Below are 17,808 nucleotides of genomic sequence, written 5' to 3' on the forward strand. Positions count from 1 at the left end.
ATTCCTGCCAGGTCATGCATCCAGTAAGGATCCAAAATCAAATATTCACTCTTACCAAGAAACACTTGGTAGCTCAGTACAATAACATCAGTACAAGACAGATATTATTACACATCAGTCTATCTGCACATGTTTTAGAGAGAGAGAGAGAGAGAGACCCCCTTCGGTCCTGAATGCATATTTCTTTAAGGGGGGTATTACTTACAACTAAGGATGCCCTCATAAAGTGTTATCTGTCTGAAAAGTCAGTCAGTGATTTAGGTGTGCTTTTCTGTAAAGATTCACATGGCTGTATAGGAATCCTTCATTATGTTTCAGGGTGAGCTGCTGAGTAGCCACAGTGCAAATGTTCCTTATAAAGATGAAAGATTCCAAAAACAATGGTGACATTGGGAGAATCACTCTGTCTTCTCATAAATGCAAAATTCAAAATACAGAACTACTTCAGTGATGGATTTCAGAAGATCAGAATCTTATTTCAACATGTTGTAAGACTGACAAGGTCTTGTGTTCATTCATAAGCATATACAGATCTTATTAATAACATATGCAAAACCTGTATTGTTTAAACTTTTTTAAGCTACTTTCAGCTGCTCCCTTGTTAGAAGGGGACATCACAGCGGGTAGCTCCACATGTTTGACTTGGCAGCATTTTTACCCCAGATGCCCTTCTTCATGCAGTCCTCCCTCCTCTATCCAGACTTGTAACAGTCATTATACTAGCTCGTGTACTCCTAGCTGGAATTTGTGTTTCTGGCTTGACTCAAACTAACAACTTTTCACTGGCAAAGTGAATGAGTAAACCACATCATGTATGCAATAGAAAAAATAATAATAACTAGACATTCAGTGTAACCCTAATTTTAAAAAGGCAAAGGAATTTTTTTTCTTTCAAAATTTACACCAAAGGAATAAAAGGGTGCACTATTTTGGGGGTTTTGACCCTTTGTACTTTTCCACCCACCAATATCCTCTGTTCAGTAGAATGGCTCTGTGCCTTTCCGTCACACAGTTTGAATGTGTGCCAAAGATGTTTTGAATGTGTACTGGAAATACTGGACAGAAAAATCTTACGATAAGGGTCCATACTCTTGCCAGCAGAGTGTGATGAGCGTGTTGATTATACTCTCCAGATGTTTCTGTAGTCCATCAGGAAATATTTTCCTCTGGAATGAGCCTCTGTGAGAAAGAATGTAGTGATTAATAACATTGCAGCAGTGCACATAATGTGTGTGGGTGAAATTGTGTGAGTTGCATAGACATATGGTGTGACTGTGTGTTTGTACATGCACGCAGGACTCCAGTGAGGGGGTCATGTGACAGAGTTTCTAACAATCTGTTCTTCCGAGACACCAGCAGACAAAAAGGCTTTTATTGAGGAGGACTGTGCCGAGCTGTCACAGAGGCGCACAAAGAGGAAAACAAGGATCTGATGCAACTCCCCAATGTTAATTTTACATTCTTCTGTGTGATCTCTCTTCCTGTCAGTCCCCTCCCATCTTTGTTATTGTCAAGTTTGTCAAGCTTTTCCTCTTCTTTTCAATGGAAAATATTAGGATACGCTACCAATCCTTTTCTCTCTCTCTGTCTCTTTTTTTTTAAAGTCCCCCCGCAAAACATGCAAATACATCTGCAAAATAAACAGTGAAACAGTCAAAACCAGAAATGGTTTTGACTCAATTTGTCAATAACAGTTGTAGATATCGAAACAATATTTTGAAACCCTTTGACTCAGTTTGTTAACAAGTTTGTTTACATTCTTTTTTAATATTTTTAAATGTCTATGTTCAAAAGTTCAAACATTACTATATATATATATATATATATATATATATATATATATATATATATATATATATATATATATATATATATATATATATCTCCTCTTCTGTACAGGCTGTACAGTGTTTATCAGCGCATTTTCTGTGTTCACCCAATGCTGTAACTCTGCAGCTTAATGTATCTTGACTTATCAGTCACTTACAGCTGTGGGCTCAGCACATTTTGACAGTTAGATGAACTATTTAGCATATTCTGTGATGACTTGTGCAATGAAATGTTGCAGATATGTTACTGAAAGTTAAGGTAAGTAAATAAAGTTTATTTAAAAAGCACTGTGTACAGAGAATCAGTCACAAAATGCTATACAGCAAAATAGAGGAAAATAAAGAAAATGAAGTGCTGAAGTAGGGGGAAAAAACCCAAAACAAAACATATTGAAGCAGAATGAAGTCATTTAACAGATTAAAAATACTACATTAACTGTCTTTTCATCACAGATAGACAATTCTGTATATGATCATTAATGCACCTAATGCTCTCTGCTTTGTAAATGTCATTAGAGAATTGAGCTGAAGCCACTGTCATTGCCACTTCTGTGTTTTGCTGTATGTGTGAGCTACTTTGGAAAATGCACTTCCTATATCAAGAACTTGTTGCAGGAAACATGTCAGACAAAGTAAAAAAACAAACAAAAAAAAACAAACAAAAAACCCACACACTCCCACTCCATTTGCGGTCATATTTCCCAAGTACATCACATATAGCTAATTTTGATCTCATGTGGGCCAGACGGGTGTATCTCCCTTTTCTGTCAGTGTAGAGAAATTCAACTACAGATTTAATCAATGAGAGATCTTAATATAAGAAAAAGAAGCACAACGTCAATGGTTTTCAATGGGAATGCCCATAGAGGGAGTCTTTATCTGTTGGAAAAGCTGTAAAACTAATTAAAATACATTTCAAAATTTATGTCCTCTTTCACATTTTCCAAAACTTGACACTCCTGTTAATATGACACCCCATCCATGTATGATCTTGTGTTTTTCGTGCTCATAAATATTGATCATATTGGTAATAAATATGTTACTTAGCAGTCACGTGAGTTTAGGGATTAAAGTCAATTGCATCATATTTAAATTTTGTGGCTTCTACGTTATTAGGGGACCCCATATAAATTATGTTGCAAATTTAAACACAGATTTGCAAATGAATAGTGTTTTTTATTTCGTATTAAGGTTAACAAAACACTCTATTTTGCAAAAAATAAATAAGAATTTTCTTCAATGATTTCATGTTTCAGGCTTTAAATTAACAGGGTTTAGCAACTTCATGAGCTGGAGAATAAGACTCCACCCACCCACATTCTCACCATTATTTCCAGGTGGGGAGCGCAGTCTAGCGGGGAGGGACTTTAACGGGTCTCGCTTCTTTAAAAGTAGATTTATTTCTTTACGGGCACACAAACTATCACTTTTGAGGGACACAGTCACTCGTGGAGCGACACCAGAAGACCCAAACATGGGAAGAGCGAATGTGTGGCTGAAACGGACTTTCATTGTCGTGATAAGTCTGATCGCGGTGAGTATGGTTACGAAGGGCTAAAAGATTGTTTAGGTGCAGATGTTGAGACCCTCCTCGTGCTATGCGTAAAAATCTACATTATCCAGGTGCTGCAGTTAAACCCTTTTCAGTTTTACTCAATCGAGTTGCCAATGAAGGTTGTAGGAGGCCCTTTTTTAAATTTTTGTTTTATTTATTCGAAACACATTGGAATAATTAGCGAGACGGGAAAACAACAGTGTCCAGGAAACGGTAAGATTGTTAAATAACAATTAAATTAGGGGCTGTATTAAACAATTACGTGTACTATAATGCTTGTAGTCTTATGTGATGTCATCATTGGTTTTCCTTTTTTTTTTAAGTATGAAAACAAACAGCGCATAATGTTTCCAAAAATCCAAAATGTGATGTCATAAATTCCTTGTTTGTTTGTTAAATGAAGAGGAAAAAACAGAACAAAAACAGGAGTGACAAATGTACGGTGCAAATGTGGCCCACTCTTGCCACATAGTCAGCAACATGACATTGATGACTGTAGAAAACAGACTATGTGCCAGCATCGCCATCTTGGCACAACATCTGGGACCCACCAAACCTGATTAAGTGGCAGGTGATGCTCAGGTTTCCCCAACCTATTAACTCCCTCTTCTCCTTCTCCCACCTTATTCTTCTCATCATTCCCACAGTTGAGGGGAAGTGCACAGTTGAGGGGAAGTGGATTATGCAACATGTTTTTCCCGCTAATACAGCTTGTCCCTCATGGTTTAGCTGTCACTATGTGTCTCATCACTTGCTTTGTATTTACTGATTTACAGTGGTTTACCAACGCATGATTTAGCCCAGAGCTGTTACAAAAGAAACACATTGTGCAATACTTCACTAAGATTAGCACGAGCCTATAAGAGCTGATGCCAAACGTCAAAAGGGTAAACAAATGTACAGGGTGAGCTACTTATCAGATTAACATAACAGTGTAAAGCTGGATTAACTTCTTCAGTAGTTATACTCTTCATTGTAGTTATTAGTCAACACATTCTTGAAATTCAAATGATTCTATTTAACAAATATTGTTGGGTTTAACAGATGTCAGCACTTTCTTTAAACCAAACCATAGTCCAAGAACCAAGATGGTTCAGAAGTACATCCCACCAAGTGTACTTTGATTGTCTCAGATCTGCGCTTTGGGTCAATGGTTTTGCTGGAAAGTAGCATAATTATCAAGTTTCATTTCATGCCCTGAGCTCATTATGTAGATGCCATAATGAGCATCTACATAATGAGCTCTTAGGCTTCCAGTTCTTGTAACAACATAAGTCAATTATGGATCAATACTCAAGGGGTGGATTAAGTATCTTGCTGGTATTTAGGCGTTACCCCTGTTAAGTGAGAGATCTTATAAATGGATTTGTTCAAACCAGTTCCAGCTCCCAGGCTATCTTTTTTTTCTTGCATATTTTGGGGGAAAATGCAGACATCACAATAGTTAGGAACAGTTCTATGACCTTATTTGAAGAAATGCTAAAACTTTACTTGAAGACATGCAAGCACAAGCACAGTCATGGTAAAAACCAGGTGTACCCTCTATTTGTTGTGTGCAAAAAAAGGAGCAGCTAATTTGAAGTAATTGTTTCATGTATGACTTTATCAGGTTGTCACCCTCCTTTAGGAGATTACTATCTTAGTCTGCCACAGCATTTCAAATGAGTTCAGATATCGACTTTGATGGGGCATTTACAACACCTTCATTCTTTGTTTTTGAAGTCGTTCTGTTGAATGAACGTCCTGTTTCACGACCCTGTTTTGGCCAAGTGTTAACATTCAGACGTGTCCTCAAATTTGACTGCAGAATATTTTGAGATAAGAGTTCATGACTGACTGACAAACTGTACAGTGTCCAGGTCCTGCCTTTACAAAATAAGCCCAAATCATCACCCTTCCATTACCGTGCTTGACAGTGGATATGTTTGTGCTGAGTTTGCTGTAGTGTGGCATTGTGTATTATGGCCATATAGCTCCACTTTGGTCTTGTCGGTCCAAAAAGACATTGTTCCAGAAGTCTTATGGTTTGGTCAGATGCAAACGTACAAACCTAAGCTGTGCTGGCATGTTCTTGTTAGAGAGAAGAGGCTTTTCTCCTGACATCCCTTCCATTTTCTGAACCTGAACATCAAACTGAACCGTGTAGCATCTGATATTTAGCTCCTGTATTTGTGTGTTGCAAGGCCAGACCCTGGATTGAATTCCTTAGACGTCCACTCCTTCTCTCTGTAGAACAAATGGACTAAAATAGTTTGGAAGTGATCGTATAAGCATTACCAGACTAATGAGCACCAGCAATCACATAGCTGATGTCTTTCCACTTTGACATATTGATTCCTGTGTAAGCAGTAAGAGTGGACTTAGTTTCCCACAAAGTGCTTCTGCATTTTTTCTTCATTTGTGTGTAATATGTCATGTTTTGCAGTTCATCTGATACAACAGTGCTTACGTCAGTGTTGTTAAGTTCACAAAAGCTTATGTACCACGTTACAGTTTGCTAACCAACATATTGAGTGTTTGAAAAAAGGGTTTTGTATAGGGGGTTTAGTAATCATTACATCTTTTTACTACAAAAAAATATCTTTTTTCTAGCTTATGTTTTCATATTTTCATTATTATTTTGATCAGGTGTAACATAACCTATTCAAGATCATTAATGTAAAGCATAGTAAATGTTTAAATATTTAAATGCCTATTATTTAATTCTAATAAGCAGAATTAATACTTTCATTTGTACACAATTTGTTTTTGGATGAGGAGAAGTCATTGATGACTTTCGGTAACCTTAGCGTTTCTCCCTCTGCCTGTTACAGCCCTGAAAGTGTTGAACTGTCTCTTACTGTTTTTACAGATAATCAGTTTGTTGCTGCTGGGATTCAGTCTTTTTAGCCATGGACACTTACACCAACAGGAAGAGGTATAAAATGTATATTTATAGAACCTTGCATTATGACACATGAATGTGTGTGCGATTTAACAATGTCATATTATATGTACGACAACACATATATAGCTCATGTTTCTCAGCAGCAATTTCTATATTAGTGGCAAAATAGGTAAGCAAATATTATGCAGCCGTTGTCAGACAAATGCCAGCGTGTACGTGTTTTCTTTTCCTGTAGTATTCTTAATGACATCATCATTTGACATCTGCATGGGGCACTGAAGTCAGGTTACACCCTTGCTCACTCTCAACCTGCGTCTTTGTTTTTTCTCCACAGGCAGAACACGAGATTGCAGTCATACATGTTATGTATGTTATTGCTGCGGTAATTATTCTCTTGACCATCTTTGGCGCAATCGGTGTCTGGAAAGAGATACGGTGGGCTCTAATAGTGGTGGGTAAAGAAAAAAAGAAGACAAGAATCTTGGTAGCTGTAATAAAATACAATTTATAACAAAAACAAATGGATCCTTATTTCTGTGTGTGTGTGTTTCTGTTTGTCAGTATGCAGTTGGAATTATTCTGAGTAGTCTACTCATGTTGGTGCTTAATATTCAAGGACTGGCTTCACAATCTCAGGTATTACCAAAGTGCCTTTCCACATTAGAAGATACAGAAATGTTTTTTAACTGTTTGTATATTACTTTGCTTTTGTTGCGCAGGAACGTCAAGATGTGAAGAAGCACTACCTGAGCCTTTTACCCCTGGTTAATGCTACTGAATTCCTCGATGATATACAGACAGAAGTAGGTAACCTTGTGTTGTGAAGTTGTGAGTGAAGATGTGCATGTGTTTGTAGTGTGTGTGTGTGTGTGTGTGTGTGTGTTTGTGTGTGCTATTCATCTAGCTTCATAACCCATTAATGAGTAAATGAATTTAAGGTTTTTCAGATAACAAAATTTTGCAGTGTCAATTTGAGGCTTCATATTGCCAGCTTATACTGAAAATTACTTGCAGCCAGTAGTGTAAACACGGCACAAGGAAATATTAGCCGATGAGGTCATAGAGATGTTTGTGAGCAACGATAATGGATAGCCCGTGCCAGTTTTTGTAAGTATAATCTTGTAGAATTGCAGTTCCAAGTAGTTTCCGAGGTGATCAAACAAAACTAACTAAAAACAGAGCTCACATATAATATGTAAGGCTAATGGCATAACTAAACAATGCTGATACACAACTTAACTGGATGCTAGGCATATGCTCATCTTATAATATTAGCAACTTAAAACAAAAGAAAGATAACACTCATAAATTTCTTGTTTGTGACGGACATATTTTTCCAAAAGTACAACCAGACTGTCCTGGCATGACTGATACAGTTTTCAGCAGCACAGATCAGATGCTGTTTGGTCAGACTTAACTGTTTGTAGAAGGGATTAGGAGATGGTTGTTTTGCAGTTGTCTCTTTATTTTCTTCTCTGACTTCCATCTCAGTTGGAGTGTTGCGGACTGGAGAGCTACCGGGACTGGAAGTTCAACATCCCAAATTCCTGCCTATGCACCGACAAGTCCACTAATCCATGTGTAAGTGTGAAAGCTAACATGCCTACACGGTTAAAAACATTTTTCAATAAATTTTCATTTACAAAGCCCAACTTCCTCCCAAAGTAGCACCACCAGGCTCCTTTGTGCTACAGTAACACTTGGGAAAGCAGTGGTTGGAGACTGTGGTGCAACCAAACCATTTGCAGACGGTAAAGCAACTTTAGTGCATCAAGTCAGCGATAAAACGTCATTAAGATTTTGACTCAGTGGGGTCAAGCTGGCATTTGTGATAATATGTCAATTAACTATTACTAACTTTGCCGCGTTAATGCGGTAATGGCGTTAACATCATTTTATCGAGATTAACGCTGACAGCACTAAAATAAACACATTGCAGAGGAGTTTCGATTGTTTGCAGCATGTTGGCAGTCTGTCTGCATTAAAAATAAGACACCAGTTATTTGCAAATATGCTTGAAAATGACTGCAGTCAGTTAAAAAAGCATGTTTTAAAAGCTTTGACACACAAATATCATCACATTTTAAAAACTACACGTTGTCTGGGTGTGCATACACTTCATGCACAATTATAATTTCTGTGTTTTCCAGGTGGCGGCTCCTAGAAACAGCAGCCTCTTTAACAGCCAGAACGGTGACGAGCCTATTATGATTTATGAAAAGGTATTAAAGGCATTCTCATTAGAAATGATCTTTTTTTTTCAAGTACAGGTACATGTGTAAACTCTATAAGCTGTTATGAACTTTGTTTCCATTTACATCGATTTATCTCATTAATCCTTTACTTGTTTTAGGGATGCCTTCCATACTTCATCGAGGTCATAATGAGACTGATCAGGATTGTGTTGGGCGTAACACTGGGAGTCATGTTTTTGTGGGTGAGTACAATCAGTCTGTGGCTCTCATGGTTATAGCTCCTTTGATGTGATCTTTACAAAGCGTGCATGGCTGTTGACAGAAATGTTACAGGAGTTTTGCTTAGGTGATCCCATTTGTACAAAGTCTTAATTTTTCCCTTAAAATTCGTCTTTCACTAATATTTTCAGTCATAGGGTTTCAAAAACTCTTTTCCATCCTGAAATCTTCCTATGCAGTTGCTAACTACAGTTTTGAAAACTGAATGAAAGCGAGCATCTGTTTTTGCTGCGCTGGCAAACTTGCCTTTTTATTTTCTTTGACTATTCTGCTCTATCTCAGCCTCTTTCTAAAATTGCAGGTGGACTCAAAGCAACTCAAGAAATAATAAAAAGATGAACAGGAAGTAAAATAAACCACCTCTGTTTGATTCTGTTTTAGATATTGTCAGCAGTATTGTGTATAGCCATCTTGTGCCAGCTCGATCGGAAGAAAGACACCCCTGCAGTGGTCTACAGTGCAGAGGCAAAAGCAGGCAACTACACCACCCTCACAGAGGTTTCAGACCACTCCTGATTTCTTTGTTTCTGATTCAGCATGTTAAGCAAAGCTAAGGCAAACCTCGGAAGCAATGGGATTAATAGAAGACGTTATGATGATTGGATATATTGACTATATCATACCATGCAAGTGTATTTTGAACTTCTTTGTTAAGGGTATTTTCTATTCACTATGTAATCCCTAATGAGCTGTAAATTTGGGCTGTGCCACAAAAAACAGAACTGTGAAAGACTATGTTCCTTTTTTGATAAATATTTCTATCCAGTATAACCAAGAGGGATATGATAACTGACAGAGTGTGTTAACTGCTTTGCGCCTTTGAGCTCTGTGTTTAGAGACTGGTGGTAATTCTGCACCAACATGGAGTGTAATCTAGTACCTCTGATCTGTGATTTTTAGCACCGGCAAGCAAGAAACTAAGTAAAAATTCAGAGTTTAAAGCTAATGTGTTCAGCAAAAAAAGCACTTATGAATAGTATGGGTGGATTAAAGCTTAACTGATATTTTGTAGTTTGGTAGCTTTTCATTTTTCTTTAACTCTGACTTTTTTTTTCCATTCAAAGCTTTTTAATACTCTCATATTTGATAAGACTGGGGCTCAGTATAAAGTGCCTTTTTTTTTCATTGCTCCGTATTTAGATCAGCTGCTAAAGAAAAAAAAAATCCTTCAATCCAGTTTCCTTCCTTAGCCTTGCTGTGGCACATCCCACATCCTTCATCCACTGCATACATGGTAAATGGCCTGTATTTGTATAGCGCTTTACTAGTCCCTAAGGACCCCAAAGCGCTAATAAATGAAAGGACAAAAGGAAAATATACAGCTTACACCTCTAACTGTGTAAACCACAGTTATGTATTGATTCTTGTTCCCCAGGTTTGTGGGAACATTTTAGAAAACTTCGAAAGACTGTTTTTCATTGTGTAATAAAACATTTTATATTCCCTTCATATAGCTTGGTTTTGTTTTGTTTTGTAAACTTAAATTTGACATGAAATCAAGTGAAATGATGAAACCAGTAATGATTTATCAAGTTATGCAACCATTAGGTTACAAGCCCACTTCTTAATGGCTACAGCTTTCATAAACTAACAATACTAATTACTAAATAACTAATTAAGTAAAATGATCACTCAATTTTGACCTGTTCCACAGGATTTTTTAAAAGACATTTTAGATGAATTCTAATTGTAAAAATGATTGATATGATGGCACTGATTAAACTAAAAAAGTCTCTACACTATTTTTTTTAAAAAGCCCCCTCTCGTGTTTCACATGTCTTTGTGTGTTTGTTGCAACACATATGTTTTATATATCTTAAGAAAACCTTTTGTAGTGACGATTCCATTGTTTGTCCAAACAAACATTCAACAATTTAAAATCCACAAGCCACTGCTGCACTGTGGTGATATCTTACACACAGGCAAAAAAAAAAGTCCAATGTCCAAAACGTGAACGTTGCGTTTTATGGTTAATTTATTGAGTTTGGCAAGCAATAAACAAAAATCAGTTTTTACTGTTTCCTGTTGCTTCTGCTCTCGTAAAAAAAATAAAAAAATAGGCCCACCCCAGTGCATGCTGGTCCTATACTAGTCCTAGTACTTACAGAAAATGGCCCTACAGTTCATCCTGGCTGACTTACAAAGATAAACAAATTTCAAAATAATAAAAATAAAGAATAAATGGCTCCAACACTCTGGCCCCTAATTGTGCATACAATCACAGTTACTTCAAAATTCTTTAAAAAAGGAGCTATTCCCTCCGGCATGTCCTTAATCTTCATTGATGATGTTACTTCTTCAAGACGATGCTTCCAGTAGCAAAAGAAGTTTTGCCACTGGCCTTTCCAAAACACAGGTCTCTGTAGCATCTGCAATCAACACAATATCTCCAGGTATAAGACATCTTTTAGTCCCCTGCTATTTTTGTCTTTCTTGCATCAGAGGTATGTCTTTAGAAAGCCATCTTTTCCAGAACAGCTTTGCCATGTACTGTACCCATTTCCACCTTTTCCTAGCATGAAGATCACGTTGATCAAACACTCCTGGTGGCAAAATTGGTTTGTTTATCAGCAGCAACAAATAATTGGGTGCGAGTGCTTCAAGATCATTGAGTCATTGCAAACTCTGGTAAAGGGTCTGTTGTTCAATATAGCTTCAGCTTCACAGAGGACTGTTTGGAGGCCTTCATCTTCCAAAGCTTGTTTTTTGAGAACTGAGACTAAAACACTCCTTATGGAATGAATGAGACGCTCCCACACATCACTTTGGTGAGATGCTGCCAGGACATTAAAGTTCCCTTTGATGCCATCCTGAATAAAAGCGTTTTGAATTTTAGCATGGTTCAGCTCAGCCAAGCTCTCTTTCAGCTCTCAATTTGCACCAACAAAATTTTTAGCATTATCAGATCTGATGGACAAAACTGGGCCTTGTCTACAGATGAACCTCCAGACAGCATTTGTACAGCAGTCTTAACTGAGTGTTTATGCAATTTCCAGATGTACTGCACTAAGAGACTTTGTCATTATAGGCCCAAAGTAGACCACTCCAACATTTGTGAACGGAGCCGTGTCTGGCAGGACTCCCTCTGCGCCATCTTTTGTTCAACAAACTTTCCTTTGTTGCATCTACACATGATACAACGAGATTATTTTCTTGGCAGCCGAATTTGCATTCACCATCCAGTCTTTTTCTCTTAGTTTTGACAGGACGTACGCTCTTCCTGCATGTGCCAACTTTTGACGGATATGCCTTAAATCAATGTTAACACATTTATTCCCCTGCATCCAATGCTGGGTCGAGCTTGTAGGGAGAACTTCCCTTGGAGACTGCTTTGACGCCATTACTTATTAAAGCCATTTCAGTATTACATTTCTGTTGTTGTGCATGCTGAATAACAGCTTGTTCTGCTTTGGCCAAACCTTCTTGAGTCAGATTTTCTTTCTTCGGGGTGGTCTTAAGTTTTTCCCATTCTTGTTTCCATTTCTTTCTTTTGACTTTCCAGATCATTTTCATTCAGATCTGCAGCAACAAACTCTTTCCTCTTTCGTCCCAGCAACACCAAGGTCTCTTTCAGCTTTAAAACCAGGCTACTGAGATTTGAAGTTTTGTCCAAGATGAGAAGTAATGAATCAGACAGTTTGTAGCATCTTGTGATTCCTTCGCAAAAAAACGCTCACTGTCAGGTTCTTTGTGACCTCTGGGTCATCTGCAGGAATTGCACTGTGATCCACATCCATTTTAGGCCATTCCTCCTCTGACTTGGAAAAGAAATCTGGCCTATTTATCCATCTCCTACATTTGAGAAAATCCTCAGCTTTCATGCCTCTGGATGCGTCGTCTGCATGGTTCTCCTTAGAGGAAACATATCTCCACTTATTCACATCTGTTGCTTCTTGAACAACAGAAATTCTATTTGCAGCTAAGGTATTAAATCTTCTGGCTTCCTTGGAGATGTATTTCAGTACTGTTGTACTATCAGTTCAAAGAAACAGATTTTTCAAACTTTTCCTGCAACTCTTTTTGCAGAAGTTAGTTCACTCAAACTGCAAGAACTGAAGCTGTCAATTCCAGTCTGGGAATTGTAGTTTGCTTAAAAGAAATAACTCGAGCTTTTCCCAGGTTAAAGGCAACATTTGAGATGTTATTCATTTCCAGTTTTAAATATGACACTATCCCATAACCATCTGGACTTGCGTCAGAAAAATGATGAAGTTGTGCTTTATCTGGTCTTCCAGTGGAACTTGGTTTAAGAAAGCATTCCACTAAATCAGCTGGAGCTCCTCCACCCAATCACGCCCCCCCTTAGAGGGAGAGTGGGGAATAACTTCGTCCGACTTCAAATTTTGTCAACAAAAGTTCTTGTAGCAACAGTTTAGCTGGCATACTGAAGGGAGACAAGATTCCCAAAGGATCATGCAGTGAGCCGATCACAGACAAAATGCCCCTTCTATTTGGTGGACGATCCTGCGGAGAGTTTCTGAACTTGAACTAACACAGTGCTCTCTCAATTGGAAATTGATCCAAATCCAGACCCTTGATTTCCTTTGCTCTCCTTTCCTTTGGGATTGAGATGTGCCTCTTCTTGTGAAGCAACAGATTTTAAACAGTCATCCACATAAATGTTCCTTCTGACAGTATCCATCCGTAGTGTGGTTATTTTAAATGTAAGAGAAAGAGAAAACTCTAAGAATATAATAATTATAATTAACAATAATTAATATAGCCACTACCGCCACCAAGAGATACCAGCTTTTGAAGATGGACAGCACAGCCCTGTTTTAAATACAGTCAGAACAAACAGAACAAAAGGCTTCATACCTGTGGAATTGCTCCCCACATAGGGAGCAATTTTAGTTTTACATAGATGTTAGTGTTTCCTTTATGGTCATTTAATGCGTACACTACACTGTACATGTCTACATTAGAGACGTTTCTGTTACCGGGCTGCTTGACAACAATTTAGAAGTGGATGCAAGAGCACATGGAGCATGTTATAGTTTCCTTTTTAATATGATGGACTGAACACAGGCGGTATCTGCTTTTGTCTATGCAAAGATGAATCTATTTCTATCTTACTCTACTGTTTCAAGATTTAACTGAAGTGTGCTCAACTGTAACTGTCAGGATATGTTTATTCCAGCTCTCATTGGGCAATGAAATTAAACGGACTTATGAAATGTTCTTTGATTAGGTACACAATGTGAAGTTTATCATTTTCTTACAAATAAAACTATAATGACAAAATCACATGCATAAGATGAGAGCACACTGTTGGCATCATTATTCTCAGCTGTCAGACCATCTACAAGACTAGATAATGTTTGACAACCGGGAAGCACTTTCTCTTCAGAGCGGGACCATGCCAGCCTTGTCCCGGGTGGACGAGGAGAAGCCTCCCATCACCCTGTAAGCAGACCGATATGGGCCAAAACCATCATCCGGGGAGCTGTCCTGGCTAATAGCCCTCCCCTAACATGGCTGCACCCAGTAAACAACAGTGGAGATACACTACTCCAAAATTAGGCAGACGTGCACCTCTGTCCTTATGATCACATGCATTGTCTCCTGCTGTCGCCACATTACACAACCTTTCAGATGCCTAGCTTCTACACATTCCTTCTCATCATGTCTGGGGCCTCCTCCATTGCTCTGCAGCTTCCCTTTAAATAGGTCCCATGACCAGCTGATAGGCCACCTCAGGACACACCCACGCCTCAGCAGGTGATTGTTATTAGGCAATTTGTAGGAGTCCTTTAAACCAGTCCTTTATGCTTTCATTGCTCTTAGGCACCATAGTATTTTGGAACATAGTTCTGACAAATGCAGGCAGAGGTTCACCTTTGGAGCCTGAGAGCAATGAGAACATAAAACACATGCACACAAGAAGGAGACGGGTGGTGGTTTAAAGGACTCCTTCAAAAAGCTACTTGTTGAGGCAAAGGTAAGCAAGATCAAACTCCTCTGTGGAGTTTACTGAAGGACACAGATCCAGATGTACAAATAAGATTTGTGAAATGATGACTGTGATGCACACATTTCTCTATAAGAGGCACAGCTATAATCAAAAGAATGATCAGGAAGGGGCCTTATGCAAACCTGAAATGAAAGATGAGTGAAATGTCCTGTGGTATTTTTTTTAACTGGCATGATGGACAGATTTTGCAAACAGGCCAAGACTTCCTGTGGTGGTGGAGGACCTCCCTCTGGCTGAACGCAGTGACTGGTGTGAGGGTCAAAGCCCAGAGCTTTGAACACTTCCGAGCTACAACATAACAGAAACCAAAAGATTTCAGGGGGTCAGCAGAATGAACAAAAAACAAGCTACACTTCAATAAACTCCAAAGTGTGTTTTTTGTCCTGGCAAATTAGTTCATGTCACCAAGCATGGACTTTTTAATAACTGGGCTGGATTATCTTGTAATTTGTCAATTTCTTCCTCCACAATTAGAAAGATTTGGCTGTTATTTGCATTTTTGTTTTTTGTTGTTGTTGGTTTTTTCTTTTTCTTTTTTTTTTTTACATCCATCATCATTATTAGAATTAACGGAATTTATTAATCCCCGGGGAAATTATGTTAGAGACTTTACTCACTTTAGGTTTTTTCCCCAATACTACAGTGTTACAGCAGAATGCGACAACTTTTGAACTGATGGCGACATAGTTATTTAACTAAATCACAGCATATGTGCTGGTAAGTAATCCTAATTTGGTATCTGTAGTATAATCACCAGTGGAATCACAACACTCCAATAACAAAAACGACCTTAGATGATACAAATGAGAAAACATCCTCTCAAACACAGTCCGTGCTTCCTGGTGAGAGTCTTCGTTCTTGTCGTCATCACTCATGACGACATCACAGGTGGGTTCTCCCTCTGTAGGAAGATTTGGCTGTTAAACAATTTGAAAAATACATTTAAAAAAATTGCTATCTAATTAGAAAATACATACTTGTCTCTGGGTAATGTTTAGCTCATTATCAGACTTTTTAAGACACCATAAAAATACATACCTTCCTGAGTACAGGCACAATATACATGACACAAAGAGACACAACAACCATAGTACATCATTAACTATTCATGTGGCTGCAAACAGTCATAACGTAAACATAAATCAAAGGAGCTTACATAGAAAAGCGTCTGGACTTCTTTAAGTTTACTTGAAGACGTTTCACCTCTCATCCGAGAAGCTTCTTCAGTTCTTAGAACTGAAGAAGCTTCAGTTCTAAGAACTTGCTTGCTTTTCTATGCAAGCTCCTTTGACTACGATGACCTGGATGACTGAGAACCTTCACAGACATATAAACATAAATCAATTGAATTAGGTCTTCAAATGTGCTCACTTGACATTGCAGGCTCATCAAAATGGCGTTCGGTGCAGAGATGGCTTTTGGAACCTGTGTTGATCTTTTATTAAAAGCCTCCATACTCTAAGGCTTCTTCAACGGCCACTGAGACAGCTCCACAGTCCACTGTTTTACCTGAGCAAACACACACACACACACACACGTGTGTGTGCATCAGCTGATTGCACATAAATGTTAATCCTCACCTAACAAAAATGTGCTAAATTAAATGAAGCTAAATTATGTCTGTTTTACATCACCTAACAAAAACTGAACTATTATGAAAGTGAGCTCTGTTGCAGGGCTGCTGTATTACTGTTACAGTCAGGCGTGCCTTATAAACTTGAAACTGTCCATAAACATACATATAAACAGGAAAAAGAACTGGTGTGAATTTGAAAATAGAACACGAGCACAAAGTGACAAAGGTCCTACGCCTACTGCTTACATTATAACATAATATTGACACAGCAGTGAATGCACGGCTACAACGTGCCCTTGACATGTTTACAATGTATATTATGGTGACTTGAATTTCTTGAGAAAGTGTTAGGTGTTAGTGCCACCTAGTGTCTGTGCAATTAAGTCAAGTAATGACAAAATACTTCCTTTAATTGAGAAACTGAAAAGAAGACAATTCTGTTGTAATGGATAGAAAGGTTTACCTGTTGCTGTTGTTTATAAGGGTGACATTTATTTATCTAGTCAAGCCTGTCAGTCAGCTCTTATATCAGGTAATAGAGATTTAAGTAAGTGAAATTATATTTGTATAGAACCTTTCAAGATAAAAATCACAAAGTGCTTTAGACAAGCTAAAAGATAAAACAAAACTGAACCAAAAGCAAGTTTTTAAAAAAATTAGTTTTTAGCTGTTTTATAAAAGAGACCACTGAGTCCACAGATCTCAAACTCAAAGAGGGAGAGTGTCAGGGTCTGGGGCCACAGTTACAGAAGCTCTGTCACCTTTCGTTTTCAGCTTAGTTTTATGGACAACCAGCAAGAACTGATCACATGACCCCAGGGACCTGCTGGGGATGTACGGATGTAAACGATCTCTGATGTTGATTTTGGTGCTTGTCCATGCAGAGCCCCGAATGTCAAAGTCATAATCTTAAAGTGGACTCTGAATTTAATGGGGAGCTAGTACAGCTGGATCAGCAGGTGCGTGACATGCAAGTACTTAGAAGACTTGGTCAGAGACCTTGCAGCAGCATTCTGAACAACCAAGGGGGCCTTACATAAACAAGTGAACAAACAATTACAATAGTGCAAATGAGATGAAACAAATGCATGTGTAACAATTTCCAATTCAGAGCATAATACAATGGGACTCAATTTAGCAATATTTCTCAAGTGATAAAAACAAGATCGAACCAGAGAAACAGGAGCGTAATGGAGACATTAACTGTCTTTAATTTGTTTCTGCCGTCATCAGTTTTTATTAGCTAATTTGTTTAAGTGTCTGTGAAGGTCCTCAGTCATCCAGGTCATCGTAGTCAAAGGAGCTTGCAAAGAAAAGCGTCTGGACTTCTTTAAGTTGCTTGAAGACGTTTCACCTCTCATCCGAGAAGCTTCTTCAGTTCTAAGGTCAAATGGTGGGGAGTCCCAGATTTAAACCTAGTGGGAGTATCCCCCCACAGAGGGACAAAAGGCCCCCCTGATGATCCTCTAATCGCCTGAGCCAATGTGTCAAACTGGGTGTGGGTCCCAATCAG

The 17,808-nt window shown here is 38.3% G+C and overlaps 1 protein-coding gene across 1 annotated transcript; it reads left to right on the forward strand.

Moving 5' to 3' along the window:
• Nucleotides 1-3,175: 3,175 nt before the first annotated feature.
• LOC102789442 (tetraspanin-8-like) lies at nt 3,176-10,487 on the forward strand. Its single transcript, XM_006780639.2, has 9 exons — nt 3,176-3,363; nt 6,236-6,301; nt 6,606-6,722; nt 6,833-6,907; nt 6,991-7,074; nt 7,763-7,852; nt 8,422-8,493; nt 8,625-8,708; nt 9,127-10,487. Exons 1-9 carry the CDS (start codon nt 3,304-3,306, stop codon nt 9,259-9,261), a joined length of 783 nt encoding a protein of 260 aa, XP_006780702.1. The 5' UTR covers nt 3,176-3,303; the 3' UTR covers nt 9,262-10,487.
• The last annotated feature ends 7,321 nt before the right edge of the window (nt 10,488-17,808 follow it).

This window comes from Neolamprologus brichardi, chromosome 17 (genome assembly GCF_056152115.1).
Source record: "Neolamprologus brichardi isolate AB-2024 chromosome 17, ASM5615211v1, whole genome shotgun sequence".
Lineage (NCBI taxonomy): Eukaryota > Metazoa > Chordata > Actinopteri > Cichliformes > Cichlidae > Neolamprologus > Neolamprologus brichardi.